General features: G+C 38.9%; 1 protein-coding gene across 26 annotated transcripts in view; it reads right to left on the bottom strand.

Annotated features, from left to right (window-relative positions):
* DLG2 (discs, large homolog 2 (Drosophila)) overlaps positions 1-20,938 on the bottom strand; it is a 1,063,278-nt gene that overhangs the window by 319,318 nt on the left and 723,022 nt on the right. For all 26 annotated transcript variants that reach the window (XM_014958284.1, XM_014958304.1, XM_014958277.1 and 23 more), the window contains one exon: positions 1,992-2,161. In XM_014958284.1, the coding sequence (XP_014813770.1) occupies positions 1,992-2,161 (170 nt within the window). The remainder of the gene's footprint in view (positions 1-1,991; positions 2,162-20,938) is intronic.

The following is a 20,938-nucleotide window of genomic DNA, read 5'->3' as shown; positions in this document are numbered from 1 at the left end:
GATTTTGAACCAAACTATGAGCTATTTACTTCATTCATGTATGAATTAATGCTTTTTTCATCTGTGGAAAAAAGAATAGAACAGAATAGAACAGCATACAAGGGTATTGTATGTAATTGTATGCATTGTAAAGATGAAAAACCCAGCTTTTGCAAAGAACTACTAGCCCATCAACTTTTTTTTTTTTTAATCCAAGTTTCCAGTTAACTTATTTTTATAATATTGAAGTGAAAATTTAAAAAATAGACTTAGCTTAACAATAAATTTCGGTATTTATAACACATATCTGTAGGAAACTTCATATAAGAGTATAGCTACAAAATTGATGTTTGTAGCACTAAGCAACAAAGCTTTAGAGTGTCATAAAAGGCACCTTTCTGGTATCCACTCTCTTTTATGAAAATAAATGTAAAAATAAATAGTTTCAGGCATACAATCAAAAACAAGAACGGTGCAAAAACATTATTAGATAACGATTGCCTCTCTTGTCTATTTCCACAATGCAGCAAAAATTTGGTCATGGTGAATAATTTTTACTGTTTCATCACAACCTGAAAGGATATGTTAATTTTAGTTTCTTTAGCCTTAGGTTACTCAAAATGACTATCATATCACACACTTAGTTTAATTCCAAAGCTTTAAAAACACTGCTGCCTGCACTACCATTCTGAATTCATACACGTAGGAAATCTCATTAGAGATGCTTTTCTATTAGAAAGTCAATTTAGCATTGTAATTGACCAAAAGAATCCAGACTTTTGGGGGTTTACCCTTAGAAAATGTTTAAATATATCTTACTATTCGCTAAGAGCAGAGGATGATGAATTCACTGCTGTGCCAAATAACCATGATATACACAGAAGAGGCATAGTGCGATATTGAAAACAGTGAACTAACTTTGCCTACTATGAATGGATAATCTCAACAATTCCACGTGAATTTGAAACAAATATACTCAATTACTGATATAAAAACTACGTAGAAGCATAGTGTAATATTCACAGAGATGAAATGTAAGGGTAACTACTGGAAAAGCTACAGGCTATTCCCTGTAGATAAAACAGGTATAATATTCTCATGTGCATGGCATACATTAAGAGACATGCAAATTTCTTCATTTCATCTATATACCATTAACTAAAGACTTACTTATGAAATAATTATTATGGATCCAAAAAATCTACTGCAGTTCATTCTATTTGCATGTACTGTGAAAATATCCATTTTCTTTGCCAATAAATTAATTACAAAAAAAATACAATATTCAGAGGGAAATTTCAGGCAGGAAAAACAACAAAATAAAATTTAGTAAAAATAACACTGCTGCAAATCAATACTTTTTTGCAAAAGAAAAGGTGAAAATATAATATTCGCAATTTGTTCTAATGTTTCTAGAATACGATTTGGTATTGTTTTGTTTTCTGTAACCAGAAGATTCTGCTGGAAGTGATAAAGCTGTTATAGACTAGTGAAGGTTTCATGCTAAACTTCCATGTAACTTTGTTGGAAGGATAAAATAAAATTCTCCTACATATTTGGGTAAGTTAATATTCTTGTCTCTTGTTCCAAAGATAACTGTAGAAGAAACCATCAACATGAAAGTAGAAAGGATAAGTTGGATAATCACAAACTCTTCTGAACGAAAGCAGAATTCAGAAAATCTATATTCAACAGCACCTTAAATGAAAGTCAAAGGTCTCACTACAGGAACTTTAGAGGAAGCATATGTGCTGCCAATGTAAAGCATAATATCTCTGCATCTTGCATTTCTTCAGGAGGTAATGAGTCTTCTCTGCAGTAAACATCAAATGAAATAAACCACAACATAAGGAGATATGCAACCACGAATTCTTGTTCTACCACCCTAAATTAACTGCATTTCAGTATCTGACAGGTCAACCAGTTGACATATCAACAGTCAGATGTCATTTGAGCTACATGAGAGGTTAAACATCAAGTTTAAAATGAATGTATTTTCATTTTCATATTACCTTTAGGTCCTTTGAATAACTTGATCTCTACCACGGTCTCCAGAATAGGTCTCCTTCGACGGACATACAATCGTACAATGGAGCCAGCCTCTTTTAGGGCCTCCACGGCTTTGCTGTGTGACACTTCTGACACGTCAACCTCATTCACTCGCAAGATGCAATCATTGACCCTATAAGAAAAACAAAGAACCGTAAATACTAAATGCTACTGCTGTTATTTTGGACTGAACAGAGTTTTGCCAGTAGTTCTGTACAATGAAGAACACTTCACTGCCCAATTGTCTGCCCAATGACAGACTTCATGCGATACGGTTCATCAGCAACGAGACAGAAAGAGAATACTTAATCCTCCAGAAGACATACCTGATTCAAACTAAAGTTTTCCTACTCACCCACACCCACCATCCTCCTTCGTGAATTGGACTTGGAACCAATAGAGTGATAGAAATGGGTAATTAACAACTTGTCTTTAAAGACTTTACTAAAATACTTTTTATTAAACAATATAAATAAGTTACAACACTCATGCTGTATGCTATTACTACTACCGTTGCTCTTAAGGAAATCTGTTGATTTAATTTCCCTACCTCAAGTAGGTAGTTCTGTACAATGAAGAACACTTCACTGGGAAGTCTGCCCAATGACAGACTTCATGCGATACGGTTCATCAGCAACGAGACAGAAAGAGAATACTTAATCCTCCAGAAGACATACCTGATTCAAACTAAAGTTTTCCTACTCACCCACACCCACCATCCTCCTTCGTGAATTGGACTTGGAACCAATAGAGTGATAGAAATGGGTAATTAACAACTTGTCTTTAAAGACTTTACTAAAATACTTTTTATTAAACAATATAAATAAGTTACAACACTCATGCTGTATGCTATTACTACTACCGTTGCTCTTAAGGAAATCTGTTGATTTAATTTCCCTACCTCAAGTAGCGTGTCCAGTTTTGGGCCCCTCACTACAAGATTGATATTGAGGTGCTCGAGCGTGTCCAGAGAAGAACAAAAAAGCTGGTGAGGGGTCTGGGGAACAGGTCTCATGAGGAAGAGCTGAAGGAACTGAAGTTGTTTAGCCTGGAGAAGGAGGCCAAGGGGAGACCTTATCACTCTCTACAACTACCTGAAAGGAGGTTGTAATGAGGTGAGGGTCAGTCTCTTCTCCTAAGTAACAGGCAATAGAACAAGAGGAAATGGCCTCAAGTTGTACCAGGGGAGGTTTAGATTGGATCTTAGGGAAAACATCTTCACTGAAAGGGCTATCAAGGATTGTAACAGGCTGCCCAGGGAAGTAGTGGAATTGTCATCCCTGGAGGTATTTAAAATACAAGTAGGTGTGGTGCTGAGGGACATGGTTTAGTGGTGGCTTTTGTCAGTGTTAGGCTGATGGTTGGACTCTATAATCTGAAAGGTCCTTTCCAACCTAGAGAATTCTATGATTCCGTGATTCTCCTTTAATACAGAGAGACCAGTAACTCCTCAAATCCCTCCTTGAATCTCTCATACTTCCCCATCATGCCATTCTAAGATTTCAAAGTGAAAATGCTGTCCTACAAAAAGCAGACAATTTAAAAGAGAATGTTTCGTGCTAAATAATTTAAGTAAATTTCATTCTTTATGTTTTCACCACTCACTGTAGGCTCCAAGATATGCTATGTGGTAATAGCATCTATCTTTCATAGAATACTAATAAATTTCCTCATATTCTTACTTTGGGCATTTGCTACATTATCTGAGGATGAACTAATATATTCACCCACAAAATGTTCTGGTTAGATGGACTAGTATTCTCCTTATCTGACAGATTAGTCCAAGTTGAAAAGGAAATTACACCTTGAGAGCACTGAAACCCATCTCCAAAGCAGCAGGCTAATGACTTAACTACTAGGCCATCCTTTCTTCTCAAATGAGGGTAACCAAGAAGAGCAAATTCCAAAGAACTAGATGAATCGAGACTCTATTGTTCTAACGAAGTGCATTTATTATGAAATGCCTCTAAGTATTTTGGGTACAGAAGAAAAAAGACATATGTAAATGAATGTGTTCTGCATGTCTGAAAGGACAATCAGCGAAGAAAATATGGGTTGCTAAAAATATTCCCATTTCCGCTATGTTTCTATACATAAAGATCAATTATAGAATGTTACTCTTTATAGCAAAAGAACACTCGAGCTGGCTATTGCGCAAGAGTCTGAACACGTGAAGGGAAAATGAAGCTTTAGCACAAGTTTATCAGAACGCTGATAATTTAGGATGGATTTCTATCATGTTCTTGTGCTGCTGTTTTTATTTAAAGACACAGAAAAAAAAGAATAAGATCACAACTATTTGAAATCAAAGACTTTCCGTGTTATAAGCCTTTTGGAAGAACATTTACAGGGGAACTGTTGATAGCAGCCTTTATCTGACAACTGGTCGAACATGGAAAGGATACAAAATTGGTATTTCCCTTCTGATAAAAACTACTGTATTGCAAAGTTTCCCATTTTCATTGAATGCTTGGGTTTGCTGCTTTCCTTCAATGCCAGAAATATTAATTTTCCAAAGCCTTAATTGTGTGGTTTGGCTGTCAAATTAATGTGCTGTAATATAAATCGCTTTATTCCTTTAAATAAATCATGAACACATCCTGCTAGTCCTTCCCACTCAGAAATATAGTAATTATGTCAAAGCTGCTATTCTTTCTATTAATATTACTATATATCAGATTCTTGTCAAATTTATGACTTATTGTTGTCATATCTAAAATAAAATTGGCTAGATCATGCTTAATGAACAAACTATAGGATCCTAACCATTGGATGATTATGAAGATGACAAGATGGGAAAAGATTATAAAAACATTACAGAGGAGGATTACATTTATTTTGTTTTCATATATTCTGTGCCCTGGATTGATAAATATTGATAACCCTATCTATCTAAAACCTCTCATAAAGGCTCTAGTGATGGCTCCTGTCAAGGGAAAAAACATGACTTCTGGAGAAAGTTAATAAACAACATGGAATTAACTTGCCAAAATCAGTAAGACATACATCTCCATTTACTGAAAAAGCAAGACCTTTTGGAAAAGGACATTTGCACTCCAACAGAAATCTCACTCAGTGTCAAAACAAATGGAGTTTTAGAGTTACCTATTCTAAAAGAGTAAGAGTACCTTTAATAAAGCCTACACAGATTAACACTGCTAGTGTGGGATGAATATAAGAGTGAGAAAATACAAAGCTGATCCAGTGATAGAAATCCATTCATACAAAGAATTTTGTTTGCATACAAATGCAAAGTTTGCCAGTGCAGAAGTAGCAGGACAACAATTATCCTGTCCAGTCTATGACAAACACATCCAGTGCGAGACACCCAGTTATACCCTCCCGAACATGTAGATCTCTTTTCTCCCTCACAAAGGGGAGATGAGGTATTTATTTTTCATAAATGAAATAAATACAATATTCAAGAAAATTCATGGACATGCATAAAAGTGTGTACGCATGTATGTGCCTAGAGTTCTGTGGGCTTTAACACAATTTTTTGGAGGGCGTGTTGACCTGGTACTAGATCAACAGAACACAATGGCTGCAGAGGTCTACAAATATTCTTTGAGAATATTCAGCACTCTAAACCAGCTGGCCCATGGTGCAATGAAATAAATGACATAAGCTGGTGGGATGACTCTAACCTTAACCATAATGGCTAAACGATTCTTTTTTTATTATTAATCTAGAAACTCCAGAATCTTTTTTTAAAATCTAGAAGCATAGAGCATTTGGGAGAAAAGAACAAATCATTAATTAAAAAATATGACATTTTCAGAGAAGAGAATAAATAAGAAAGGTGAAGCAAATTCTCAACACACAGACTGTGCTGTCATACTTTTCTCCTTACATCTATTCAGAAGGTTTTCAGGGCCAATACTTGGCATAGTTGTTACTATCTAAAGACAGAAGTCTGTGACATTGGACTTGGGATACTTCTTCCTTCTGTTCTGTTTAAATTTTGCAGTTCCTACACTGTAAGAACTCTACTCTTTTAGTGATCTATAAATGCTGCAACAATATGAAACTAAAATAATAACAATAATAGCAAAAAACCCTCAGTAAATCCCATTTAAGAAAATTCTTTCACATGATGAAGTGCGTGGTCTTACCACTGAGGAGCAAAATTATTTTGCCCTCGCAAACAATACTCCAATGGAATTTCCCAGGTTCATTCAGATATTTATGTGACAACTACATGGCAAAAGTTTATTCTAGTCGATATATGGATTCCTTTCCCTGTTTATCTCAACGTCTTGCTAAGGCCTGTAGGTGGGTACCCACTATATGCAGAAGTTAGTTTCAGGTATAGTTTCAGACCTGTGCCCAGGAGAAGATGTGCCTCATAATCCAAGAGTAATTCTCAAGTCCAACAAAAGAGATTCTTACAGTTTCAATGATACCTACAGTAATTCAACATCAAAAATACTCCAGGCAGGAGGAAAATAGTTCCAAGACTCTCCTTGTTTCCACAAGACACCAGTATATTGTTTTTTAATATTAAACCACTTCTTTAGCAGGCTCAGCACTTTTAAATTATTATCATTCTACCTGTACACCTCAATGCCACATTCTTCGAGTACGACCTATTCATACAGTTATTTTTTAAGACTGCAAAAAATTTCAAAAATTTCTAATGACTCTTAGAAAGTTCTAATGAGAAAGAAAGCCAAAAGCAATGTTGTCTTCTAAGCCATGTTGTTGTATTCTAAGCTAATGATTTTTGGAACAATAAGGAAACTAGAGGGAATTCTATTTTCTCTAATTCTATACAAAAAGAACTCTTAAAAATTATTCTTAAGATGTAGAACTTAAATTGCTAAGATTTAACAATATAATCTCAGCATCTGCTGATGCTACAGGTTCACAGAGTTCTTGATGAAATTGACTCATTGCAATTAAAAGCAACCTGTGATTAGAAATGGAGAATGCATGTGCCATATGGAAAAAAAAAAGAATGAAAATATGTCCTAACCATATTTTAAAAAAACATAAGCCTAAAAGCAATTTTCATTGTTTCCTTGGAAAAAAGAGGGGCTACATATCTCAGTTTAGCACAGCATATATGTCTTTGAGTAATTTCTGAGAGAATCCTATTTCTATTTCAGCCGAAATACTCAAATGGGGACTTAGCATTACGTATATACATTTAAGTTGGTGGAATCACCCATGCAGATAATGGCCAAGTTAAAATGAGTTGGGTAGCTCTTCCCATGGCACACTGGCTCATCTAAATACTTTAACAAAATGGATAGATTCTATAAGACTTTTGTAGTATAATTCAGATATGAAGGATCCTGGATATAGAACACATAGAATCATAGAATTGTCTAGGTTGGAAAAGACCTTTAAGATCATCTAACCATCAACTTAACACTAACAAAACCACCTAAACCGTGTCCCGCAGCACTATGTCTACACATATTTTAAATACCTCCAGGGATGATGATTCCACCACTTCCCTGGGCAGCCTGTTCCAGTGTTTGATAACCCTTACAGTGAAGACAATTTGTCTAACGTCCAATCTAAACCTTTCCTGGTGCAAATTAAGGCCATTTCCTCTCGTCCTATCACCTCACTTGAGAGAAGAGACAAACACCCACATCGCTACACTCTCAGGTAGTTGTAGAGAGTGAGAAGGTCTCCCCTCAGCCTCCTTTTCTCCAGGCTGAACAATCCCAGCTCCCTCAACCTCTCCTCATCAGACTTGTGCTCCAGACCCCTTACCAGCTTCCTTGCCTTTCTCTGGACACGCTCCAGCAACTCAATTGGCCCAAGACAGTCACAACTGATACAAGAAACATGACAGAGATTTTTCTGTTAAGGGGGAAGGCCAGGGACACAGGGGTTTACCAACAGACAAGGGGCTACTATTCTTTAAGGGCTTATTCCAAGTTTGTTCTAAATGTGACTACCTTCATCTGAAATTCATGTTTACTGTTTTCAAGAAGCTGTGCAGATATCCTTGAAAAGCTGATAATTGTGTGAGTCAAGTTGTAAGTAAACAAGACAAGTACAATCCTTAGGCACTTGTTAGAAATATTGTAGGCGACAAGTGGTAATGATCATTCTGTTCACTTGTTCTGTGCAATATGGTGCCCCGAAGAGAAACTCCAAAGCAGCCTAATATGGCAGCAAAGAGCCCCAGAAGACCAAATGGTCCTGCCAAGACACATTAACCCACTTCCAGCTCCATAAAAGAACTAGTTGGAACCACCTATGGACTCAAGAACAAGGGAATGATCTGTGCTTCATGAAGCAATGTCATGGCACTAAAAGCTGCAATAATTCACAGGTCTTACTTATCATCCAGGCACCTCCAGACTAATTGGCAGTCTATTAATGGGATAGCCCTGCTTCTCACATATATAGTTACTATGATTTCTCTTGCAGAATGGCCAACATTAATAGTTATTTCTAAGCAAATCTAACCTTTTGTTTTTCAATTGCCTTCTGAGAAAAGCTTAAATTGATATTGACTTTTTTTATTCTTTAGTCAAAGCCTAGAAATCAAGGTAAAATACTTTAATGAAAACAGAATCAGTGCAAAGCTAAAGAATATATAAGGTAGATATTATACCTCCATATATCAGTATGGAGGTATCAGGTAGACAACAAAAGTAAGAAAGAAAAGCACTAAACTTTCACTTCCTTTCTTTACTCCTGGTTGTCTAGCCTTTATAGCCAATTTCCCTATAAAAGGGTTCATGTTTTCTTTCTTCCAGAATTACAAGAACACAGTACTTTAAGCAGGAACACAAGATTATAGAAGACAAGCTGAAAGGACTGATTATTATCCTTTTTTCAGGAGATCAACTAATAATAATATAAATACATTATCCGACCTGAGGAGAATCAGTCTACTCCATTAGTTATGGAAGACTGACTCTTCCCTCCCTACTTTTTTTTTTTTTTTAAATTCTATATGCACCCTTCGTACCCCATACCAAGTAAAATTTACAGCATATCAGAATAAAAAAATTAATTAATAGTACTGGCCCCCCATTCCTTTCCAAGAGGAACTAATTATTATTTTTTTAAAATTTCAACTAGGAATTCAGAATAAAGGAACTCAAATTTACAAACGCAGTCTTCAGATCTGTCTTTCCAATTACAGAATATAGAGCTAAAACTAAACACCAGTGATATGTATGTACCACAGGGCACACTGTTTCCTTAGGTATAATGATCCTTAGACACATGATCCAATTTCTGTAGCAAATTCACATACACCCTTAGGCCCCTTCCTGACATTGTAAAATAGTATAAAACTACTGCTATGTCCAATTTAAAAATAAAAGGATAAAAGTTAGCAGTAGAAGAAAAATTCTTGCTATGTCTGGAAGCTAGAGAGGATCTACTGCTTATGAAAATGTCTGATGAAGGTGCCAGCCAATCTGAACTCAAAACTGGACGCTCACGTGCTTTGTGCTGAAATTTCAAATATCTCATAGAATGGCTACTAGCTAAAAATAAAGCTTGATAGAAGTTATGATTTATTTTTATTTTTTTTGGGGGGGGGCACAACAATTTATGAAAAATACAGCAGAATTTGAGCTGAACTTAATAAAAATGTGAAATCCTAAGAGTGATTTTGATTTAAATATATGTTCAAATATTGGTACAATAAAATGGTAACCCAACCTTATTTAACGTGAAGGCACCATTTGAGGTATCGAATCTAACCTATGCTTCCAGCAAGAACAAAACTGTCTTTGGTTCCAAGGAAAGTAAATAAGGACTGCAAACGCAATGCTGCATTGCTGAGAAAAAAAAAAAAAAAAAGCTTCAATCCCCTGCATATTTTAGCAAGTAGCATTAATCTCTTACAAGGAAATAGATTGAAAAAAAGATAAGCTTTCCCCCCAAAATGCTGGCCTACTGCCACCCCAATTCTTCCTATGCTGGCCTGGTGCCACCCCAACTCTTCCTGAGCAACCTTGAGCAGGTCACTTCTTTTTTTCATAATCTTCAAATAGAGGATTAAAACCCCACCTACATCCCACTTCCTCTGTCTCCTATTTACAGCCTAAATAAACTTTCCAGAGGAGAGTCTACACCTTCTTGGCTCATCTCACAGAGGGACTAACCCTCAGTGCCACCTCCAGGAACATTCAACACAAATAATAGACAACCAGCAAAGGCAGGTCCCTGCCCTTTCCTGCGGTCACCCTTGTAACCCATCTTCAGAAGTGAGAGATGAAGGGCAAACACTTCCACCATGCCCAAAGGTTGTGCTGTGTGTGTGTTTGTGCGTGTGCAACAATGGGAAGTGGAGTCTTGTAAGCAGCTTTCCTGTAGGTCATTACACCCAGATGGATGCTTTCTCCAACAGCACTGGGAAACTAGTTTTGGTGTGCTGGTCCTTGGGAGTCAGAAGGCTGGAGCACAGCTGAGTTCACATATCTTGAAAAGCCAAGTGTCCTTGTTTAAGGCTTGTGCTGTCCTTCTGGCTCCTCACAATTCATACCACCAACTGGAATGATTTTCAGCCCAGAAACTTAAATGAAAAATTCTTACAAATGTTTTTGATTTAATTATATGTGTAGATTTTACTGCAACATACTGGAAATCCAGTCTGTCCTTCAGCACACCACCAGCCTTCAGCCAACAGAATGAGGTCTTATAGGATGACCTGAAACTGTGTTAGTTAGCCCCACAGGTCATTGTTCACTCCTTGACTTTTTGCAGTGGTTTTGGCATAGGAAAGAGCCACCTATCTTTCCAGGTGAAAGTCAGTCTCTAGAGTGTTCCTGCCTAAATGGCAGACTGCAAAAGAAGCAGAGGGGCTTCAGAAAAAGCCTGTGCAGGAGGATCCAGATCACTCTCTCCAGATCCGTGCAGGGTCTCAGTTCACTTTTCCGATTCCCACATCCAGGACCCATTAGTTCAAAGTCCTAGTCCTTGTCCTCCAGAAGACTGCATGAGAAAGCAAAAAGGACAAAGGAAATTCCTCCTCTGTACGCCAGGAGTCCAGTGATGGTTTAGGAGGTAAAAATGCCTACTGTAATGCAGTCACAAATCTTAATCACTTCCAGGAGGGCTTCAGGTGACATCAGCAAGAGATACAGGTGAGCTACCAGAGGACTTTGAGTTCTATTTCACTTCCAGAATGGAGACTTGAGCCCAAACTGTCAGGGAATAATTCAGATTTCAGAGGATACTTCTGAATTTCAGAATGTGTTATTGCCTGAAATGACTGTGTGTTTCCATACCCTGTTAATGACATGACCTTGCTGAGACCTGAGACACAACCAGCCCAGCTACTGTCAGAAGACATTTACATTCATTGTCCTTTGCTACTGCTTTAGTCAGTCATGGATTTTTTTTTTTAAAACAACCGCCAATACCTGCTTTAGTCAGTCATGGATTTTTTTTTTTTTAAAACAACCGCCATCTTAATGAAATGTCAATGTATTAAAGGGTCTGCATAAGAGTAACTGAATTAAAAACACAAGTGATTGGTCACAGTATCAGTGTAAATATTAGTGGGCCAGCTCCTTATCACACATAGCACCTCTTTACCCCTCTCCCTACGTTTCATTTATGACTAATCTCTATTTTTGACATTGCAAGTCAGAAACAGACAGCATACTGCACTACATAATTAGGAAGGGAAAAGTCCCTGCAGCCTTTAAACAGTTAGAAGAAAATATATTTAGAAGCTTGAATATGTTCCTATTCACAAAGTTTCAATAGAGGACACATCAGCATTTGCTTTTTTTTTTTTTGCCTTTTTATTTTTGTTCTCCTTAAAGGTCTTAAACTCAGCTGTAAGACTTCACTCCAGGCACAAACTTGGCTAAAAAGCAGTTTATCTGTTGTTTAAAATACTTTGGATCATTTCTGCATTCTAGCCTAGTTCTGAGAACTTCCTGGGGCAAGGCTGGGGCTCTCCTTCAGTTAACCCTTTCTGCCACCCTGAATAGATCCTTTCATCCTTTTAGGCAGTGTGCCTTTATCACAGGATGTCTGTTTGTTTGGGACTGTTTATATACACCTCTTGGTTGAAAATACCCACCAAGCTAATATTTATAATTCAAGCGAGTCTGACCCCAAAGACAGCTCACATTACATCAAATTGGCACAGTGAAATCCCATGCAGAGCTATCCAAGCCAGCTCAGACACTGACAGAGTAGATCTAGAGTAGCAGGGAAATCCTCCTGGATCAGTATTTTCCATATGTCTACAGCCTATTACCACAGGTAAAAGGCCATAATAATGCATCTCTGCAATGTTGAGCTCATTTAGCATGAGCCTGAGCTCCTGCACAACCTGCCATGCGGTGATTGATTTCAAGAGGGGGCCCATTAATGGCTACCAACAGGAATAAAAATAGAAAAGCAAACAGGACAGTCACAACCCTGCACTGCAAAAACCTCTCCCATAGATTGAAACCAAAGACCTTGGCCCTTGGCAGCAGAATTGCTGCAGAAATATAAAACCAGGCAGCAAGGCAAGGTAGCCATCAACCAGGCTTGCACCAGGGCCACCCAGGTCAACCTCACCAACCACATCCCTCCCGCGGGCTGGGCAGCTCACCCAGAAATCAAGTCGTTTGCCTAAAGGAAACCCTGCTCCCCTATTGCCTGGCGATCACACTGTACAGAAGATCAGGTAAGGTGGTGGCTTGCAGAAAAGATAAAAGCTGTATGAAGCCATAATCAGACCAGGGGTCCATCTAATCTGCTGTTTCTTTCCAACAGTGGCCTTTACTAGACAATAAAGGATAAGCATTAACACAATATTTACCCAGAAAACATTTCAGCTGCTGACCACTCTGAACTTTACTGAATCAGAGATACTTTTTTTTTTTTTCCCGTTTAATAACCCTTCCACAAATTTGTTTAACTGCTGTCAAAACCCACGCAGACTTTTAACATCAGCAGTGTTCTCTGTAAATGAATTCCACAGCTTTGCTACCAGTTAAATAAAGATCTCCTCATGGATGTTTCAACCTGCTGCTTCTTAGTTTCATTTGATGTTCACAAATCCTCTCATTAGAAGAGGTAGCAAACGTTGCTCCCTGGTCATTCTGTTTCACTCCTGTAGTTAGGGAACAGGACATAATCTCTTACCTCTTGTAACTGATTTTTCATCATAAGAAGAAAGGCCCTGCTAGACACACTCCTCAAGCCAAAGGCATGGAAGCTGAACTACCAGTAACACTAATTTAATTTCAGAGATGGAAACACCACCACCCATCTTGCTGTTTATCTGAATGCCTCTTGGCACTAACACCTACAGATTTATAACTGAACTCTGAAAACAATGCAGTTCAGGTTGAAGTTGTTTTTATTATGTTTTTTCTTGACAAAAATGACATTGTTCCCTGCTGAATAAATTTTCCAGTCAAGCCTCAAAGAAATTTCAATCTAATGCACCTTAAATTAAAATAAAATTGAATAAAATAAACTAAATGTTTAGACAGTGAAGAAAACAAAAATCAAAACAACAATCTGGTGTCTTATTATCCAATATCATCTCCTAGAATAACACTTTAAATACCTCTGCTTCCATCACTGAAGGTGTTGCAGTTTGTATAATGTAATGCTTTTCTTAAATTGCAGTCAGAACCTCCCATTATTCAGGAAAGAATCCTCGATCACAAGACTAAAAAGAAATTCTGCCTCTTGCTTTGACTTGATGAAATCTTTAAATATATTACAGATATTGTAACAACAATAGAAACTCTTGCAGGTGGATGTGAGATTGGTGCTGAGCAGAGCTCAGGACATCCATAGAGAGGAGACCTTGGTCTGCAGCCTGTACCAGACTCTCAAAGCAGCACCCTCACTGGAAGGTTGCTCTGACCCAACTAACATCATCTTGTCTCTGAGAAAGTGAAATGTCTTTGGAAGGAAAGAATAAAACACACTGATTTCACAGCCCCTCCAGTTTAATGCTCTGATTCCTCCTCTGGCAGATGTGGGCTCATCTTGCTCAGAGAGAGAAGGATGGTGAATGTTGGTTTCCCATCAGAGGTGAGCTGAAAGATGATTTTGCCCCTACTTTCCTGAATGAAGGAAGCCCTGATTTACTCTTTTCCCTTTGCTACTGAAAAGCAATTTAGACCTCTTTTTGTAGCAAAAAATGTTTGCTCAGCTTTAGCATAGTATTCTGAAGTCTTTTTAGACCTGAAATTTGTAGATAGCAAATTGTTATGCAGTGATGTAGCCAGAACTCCATTGAGAAATGCTCTCAGGGCAAGGGAGACTTAGAAAATACCTTATTTATACAGTTACAAGTCAAATAAAGAAACACTATAATTTAAATAAATTGCCACATATATTGAAAACTGTCAAAAATTTACCACTGCCAAATGCACTAAGCATTTATATTTTAAATTATTGATTTCCAATAACAACTCAGTAAGCAGTTAATCTGAGGCAATTCTTAGCTGTAGGATTGAATTTGTTACTAAAATTTCAAAACTAATACTAATTTCAAAATCAATAACTTGACCTTATTATTATTATTATTATTATTTGAAGCTATATAAAAGCTGGAGTTTCATAAACGATATGAGTGCTCACTGCATGATATTGATTTCGCATTACTTAAAATTTACTCATGATGACCTCATGCAACATGGTCATTAATATCCAGGAGCTAAAAAACGGTGGTAAATTCCACACCAACTCCAAATATCATTCTCTACATTCTCAGCAGAGGAAATAAACCCAAACATACAGTTAAAATTTCTCAGGTATCTACTTGAAAGTTGAGCCAACAACACCACTACAAACAAATGCCATTCTTTTTGTGTCTGAAAAAAATTCAGAGTGGTTAAGGATGCTTCAGAGACAAACCCAATGCAGGGTGAGCAGAGAAACAAAAACCCCACTGGTGTAACACCTCCCAGAAGAGCCTCACCTCCCTCCACATACTCTGAGCATGGGAAGTAGCTATTAGCTGATGGTAGCTCATCTCACAGGGTGTAGCTGTACGGGGTTGAGGGAGGAGTAGCTAACACCCATTCAATTTGCACACAGACAGTCTCAAGCATAAATTTTTAGAAAAGTCAAGTCCAAATACATCTATAAGAGGAAGACTTTTTTTTTTCCCCCCCATCACAAACACCCTGAAAGCAGATTGATATCCTGTCACTGTATAATGCTTTTGGAGGAATAGGTGTTCTAAATCATTTATAATGAAATTATTTTCTGTGACATCAAGCTTTAGTTATTGCTTGGCTAGCATAACTCAAGGCAAATTAACTCTCTTTTGCAAGGTAAGCCACACCTATAGTAATTTTGTACAGAGTTTATGATCTTTCACTTCACACGTTATTCCCTTTAAAATGCCCCCCACATAAGACAGACTCCTCTCCCCCCAGCCAAAGTCACATCCTCTTCAAGCAGAGTTAGGGACTGTGACACACAAACATACGTCAAGGTGAAGTTGCTGGGTTGGGGATGAACCCTTCCCTTTGCCAGACACGCCAGGATAAAACACAGATCAAAACACTTCTCCACCCACACAAGACCATTTTGCTCTTATCAGACCCGAGATCCCTGCCTTAACTTACTGGAAATCAAGTACAACTTTACTAAAACCAATCAATTTGAAATAGTGCAGAACAGACACAAGCATGAGGAGATTCAGGCCAGTAGCTCTGCCAGATAAAGTGAGCAGCCACTGGCCACACGCCCGGCTCGCAATCCATCAGCCCGTAGGCCTGACGAGCCCATGTTTTTGTTTAAATGTTCGTGTTTTGATTGCGAGCTGGTGACAGCGAGGGGACAGTGGCGGAAACAGTTTGGTGTGGGCAGGGGAGGGCGGGAAGGGGGAAGGCAGAGGGTGGGCAGGACCCCGGGGCTGGCAAGTGCCCTAGAACCCTTCCCTGAAATGGGCTCTCAAACTTCTGTCAAATTCTCTTTATTAACCTCTTTCGCGAGATCTATATGAACTACTATTTCCTTTTTCTATGCCCCCCTCCCAAAATTAAGTTGCTTCTCCCACCCTGCAGTTCTTCCCCCTCAGCCCTCAGCTTTGGGATCCTTTGCTCTTACCACATTTTTCCATTCCTCCGTCCGTCCTCTAACTCCCCAGTTATCCTCAGTCTCTCTGCGTCTCGTCTCCTGCCACTGCCATGTACGATGCTTGCCTTCAGAAACTACTCCCACCAGCCAGCACCTGAATCAGAGATACCCAGAGTGCTGGAATCCCCAGAGTGCTGGAATTCCCAGCGCATCCAGCCTCTGCCGGCAGTTTGGTCTGGGCGGCTCTGTCAGCTGACGGAGGCAGCAGCCTCTAATGGTGGCCAGAAGGAAAGCTTCTGCTGACAGAAGGAGTGTTCACGTTCTGCCCTTCAAAGCCAGAGGGAGAGCGGAGAGGCGAAGAGTGAGGAGGAGGAGGAGGTGTAGGTAGCTGTGGGGTGTTGCGGGAGGGAGGCGTCGGGATAAAGAAAGGGGGAAAGAACAACAAAACCCTGTAAAGTCAGAGATGAATGAAGGCACCAGGAAGCTGCAAAGCTCCTCCCAGCTGCAGGGCTGCTCTGCAGGTAGTGGAAGATGCCCCAGGCCAGGCTCCGTAGGTGTGGTGGAGGGCAGGGATGGCTTGGCAGCCCTGACTTACCCTCCGAGCCCTCCGGTTTAGCTGGCTCCAGCGCCATGCGGGGGCTTCCAGGCAGGAGCCTGGAGGCGAAGCAGCCTCCTCCGCTTGGCCTCAGCGAGTCCAGCCCCAGGAAGGACGAGGTTCTTCCTCGGGACTGAGATACGCTCTGCCTGCTACTGACACCACACTACAGGGTTCTTCCTCACCCCGGGTTAAAATGCACCGACTGACACTAGCAGTGTCTGAGGCGTATTCAGGTTTGTGCAGGAAAACCAGTTACAACAGATAACCCAGAAGGCAATTCCAGATTCAGGATTTTTTTTTTTCTTTTTTTTACAAGCACTTTTCATCTGGGGCTCTCAAAGCGCTTTGCAAATATGAACTCGTTTGGGCTTCCCAACAACCCCCGTGAGGCAAAGATAACGATCACTATACCCATTTTTACAAATGGGGAAACTTCAGCACAAAAGAAGAAAAGTGTTGCCACAGATCAAGCATAGCAAGTTGAGAACAAAACTAAGCAGTCCTGCCTCCCAGGCGCTTGCACTAACAAGTAGAAAACCCTCCCTTCCGCTCTGGTTTGATTGGGAATAGCTCTTCCAAACAGAGGTGTACCATTAAAAAGAAATGAAGGAGGAGAAAACATGTAGTTCAAGTTCAGTAAGAAACTTCAGCAGCTTCTGAGCATCAGTACCACGAGGCAACATGCTTAACATAGATTTAGCTGCAACTTTGAGTAGGATGCAAATAGGTAAGTAGAAAAAAAAAAAAAAGCTTGCTTTTGTAATGATCTGATTCAGAGTAACATGCAGAATGGCATGATGTAAGCAACACATCCAAACAAAGTGCTCGCACATCTTGCAAGTTCGATATTAAGGCTCACGTGCCACAGGGAAATACATTTAAAACCCCTGCTCTAACATCTGCAGGAAAAGCAGAGCAAGGAACGTGGCAACAGCGATGAGGTACCATCAGAAAATATGGTCTGGCTAAAGCCTGAAATTCCAAAGCATTTATTCAAACCACAGCCCAGAGTTTTGACAGCGTAGGAACGGACTGTCTCACCCTGTATTAGTGGTTTGGGCTGACAGAAGCAAAAAGTTGACAAAGCTTTTTCTTAAAAGTTTTGGAATCAGATCTTTGCTGGTTACAAGAAACTTAATTTTTTTTATGATAGCTTAAGTTGGTTTCTTTTTCATCCAAAGTCTTTTTTTCAGGTTCAGTGGGAATTGAAAGAAATGAAGAAATCAGCAGTACCCCAGAGGGCTACACCTGTCGAGTACAAGAACAGATGTGAAATATTTTTTCCTTGACTAACGCTAGACTCTACAGAGAGCTGATGATTTCTAAGGTATGTAACCACAAAAGGCTTCTTACTCCAGACAAATTATCACTGAGCTATTTAAATTCGTAACTGCAGTAGCAGTGCAAACATGTTGATGAAATAATCACTTGGATTTGGCTGCATGGTGCTGTTCTGCTGCTGCAGCAATTTCAGGCAGGATGGGTACTAAAGGAACTGCTGGGACAGAGCCCAGTTAACCAGTTCAGTACCACTGCACGAAATGCCTAGTGCAATGGGCAATATATGACTGAAGTGTTATCTAGAGTCCTAATAACATGCTGCTTTGCTCAAGTGTTATTCACAAGCAGTGGCTTCAATTAGCGGAAATCAGCTCAGAAACCTATAGGGGGAAGATCCTTTGTATTACAAAAGAAAACTTCTACAAAAATGTCCATCACTGCTGTCTATAAAGAAGCTCCTAACATTCACTAGTTTCAAATACCACAAGCCAGATAAGTACCTTTTTTCTTCAGATTAAATTCTGTGACATTTACCTGAGAAAACAGCAGTTAAAACATAATTTCCCTTTCATCTCTTACACCGCATAAGAGAATTTTCACAGCCTACCAAATTATTTTCAAAGTAGGAAAAGCAGATTTACAATTAAATTCAGAGACACACTGGGGCTCTGCAATGCCAAATAAGGAATGTAAACTTCACATAGGAAAAAAGAGGAAAAGAAGGATTCAGCTAAAGAAAAATGAGGTAGTGAAGGCATCAGAGAAGAGAATTACACGGTAACATGTTCCATTGATAAAAACACACAGAAACTGATAATTTAAAACTTGAGCCATGGTAAGTAGTGTTCAACTTTTAAAATAACGTTTGTAAATCGAATTTTGATCTTGTGACCTGCCTTTTTTAATGTAGATCCCCTGTGGTAATTCTATCTTTTTTTTGCAGTAGCTCAAAAAAAAAGATGATACACACAGATACACAGACAGAGTTAATAGGATCAAACTTCCTAACACAAACCAGGACAGAGTGAGCAGTCAATAATTCATGATCTAATTTATGACTGTCTGCAAAGCAGGCATGTTTTGCCTAATAGGGTGAATGTCTCTTTATTAACTTACTACTAAATTGTGTACTGAACTAATAGCATTGTCAGAGGCCTGTAAACAGTGCAGATATGAATCAGTGTTTTGTGGCAGCACTGTAATTATAATAACATCCTGAACAAGCTGTATGCCATTGCAAGGCACATAGACCTGGTACTGATAGGCTTAATACAAGATCAGAAGTTAACAAACAGGCAGTGAATTACAAAGCAGATACACTTCTGTTTTGGTACATAATGATGGTGAAATAAAGCCAGTTGCCCAAGCTGGATTAGAGACACATGACACACTTGTAAAGAACATGATCCCTTCTGGGAATAGCTCTTAACATTAATCTGAAAAAGCCCCTGGTTTGTTTGCTTTTGGTTTTGTTGTTGGTTTTTTGTTGTTGTTGTTTTTTGTGTTTTTTTTTTCTATTATCACTCCCAATTCACTTCTTAGTAAGCAATCTAGAGCTACAAAGGGATACCAACAGGCAACACCTGTGTGCCTGCTGCTCCTGGAGGGATCCGGGCTTCAGACTTTTCATCAGATGCAAAGCACTGTCAGCACAGCCCATGGGGGGAGGACAGAAGGGGGTCCTTTATCTAACCAGCTCTCAAACGGAGATTCGCTTCTGTTTCCTCTCCTCCACTTCTTTTCTTTGAGTTTCCCAGGTAAACTGCACACAATAGTTATACCAGTGTGCTTCTTAATTCCCGTTTTCAAGCTTTGACCTAATAGCATGAAATTGTAATATCTCCTCTCTGGTTCACCTTCTATGAAACAAAGAAATATTTTTTAAAATCTGATCAGTATGCAATCTTTATCTTTAAATTAATTTTTCTTAGTTTTATTTTTTATTAACAAAATATACACAAGAAAGAGTCTTATCTTTAGAGTTCCTCTCTTGCCACATGTGCCTTGCTAAATTTATAATCCTTTGACACATCACAGTGGGTTAGTTGATAACTGAAGGGAACACAAATCTAATTTGTTTAAAACCTTCGCTGGTAGGCATTTAACTGAAGCCTGTAAGGCACAGAAATACGAGAGAAGGAATCACTATTCTATTCCAAGCTTTCTCCCTGATTTACTAGATGACTAAGGGCAAGTTATTTCGGTTCTTGTCTCCTACCATTAGCATGTGTATTATGTTCCTTTCCCCACATCAAATCACTTTGAGAGCTGGGGGGAAAAAATCCAATGGTGCTAACTATTATGGTGATGGTAGAACAAGACAGCAGGCCTTAAAAATGCTGCAGTTTCACAACCCTAAACCTCCTGACAATCAGTAATTAGAGTAATATTGGGAAAGGCACATTTACAAAGGAAAAATAAACACTGCACAGCCTTAGTAGTTTTAAACCTACTGTGTTCAGAGAGCTGGGTGTGTGTGTGTGCTGTTTCTGACTAGTCTGCCAAAAGTAACTTGCAATCGATCTACTTTTCTCATCGTGTTTAAGTCCTCCTTACAGATATCCACACTCCTACATTAAAAAAAAATAAAAAATGTATAGGTTCACAAATGGAAAGAGACTGGAAACCAGTTTCCTAGAAGAAAGAATGAATGAAACAGCTACAGGTCTGGGCAGCTCACCAGGGCAATGTGCCTCCAGGCACAACCACTTCTTCCCTTTGACTCACCCCTCACATCAACCCCTTTCCTCTTGAGTACAGCTCAGGCTCAAATACCAAAATAAACTTTGGTACAACATTAACCCTTGAAATTCAAGCTCAGGGCCGCCCAGATCTATCTCACAGTCCTGCGAACAAACTCGTTCATATTCAGTCACACATGCAGTAACTGATTCTTGAATCACACGTTCAGTAAGATTCCTACAACCCTGAGATTAAAACATAAGGTTTTAATCCTTGTTCTATCCAAGACTCCTTTATTTGGTTTTTCTTTAGATCTCAAGACTTTTTAAAATTCATATTTTCAAGCTTGCCTTCACAAAA

Source organism: Calidris pugnax, unplaced genomic scaffold (genome assembly GCF_001431845.1).
Source record: "Calidris pugnax isolate Ruff unplaced genomic scaffold, ASM143184v1 scaffold252, whole genome shotgun sequence".
NCBI lineage: Eukaryota > Metazoa > Chordata > Aves > Charadriiformes > Scolopacidae > Calidris > Calidris pugnax.
Note: the sequence above shows the minus strand (reverse complement) of the source record. Positions and strands in the feature narration are given on the sequence as shown.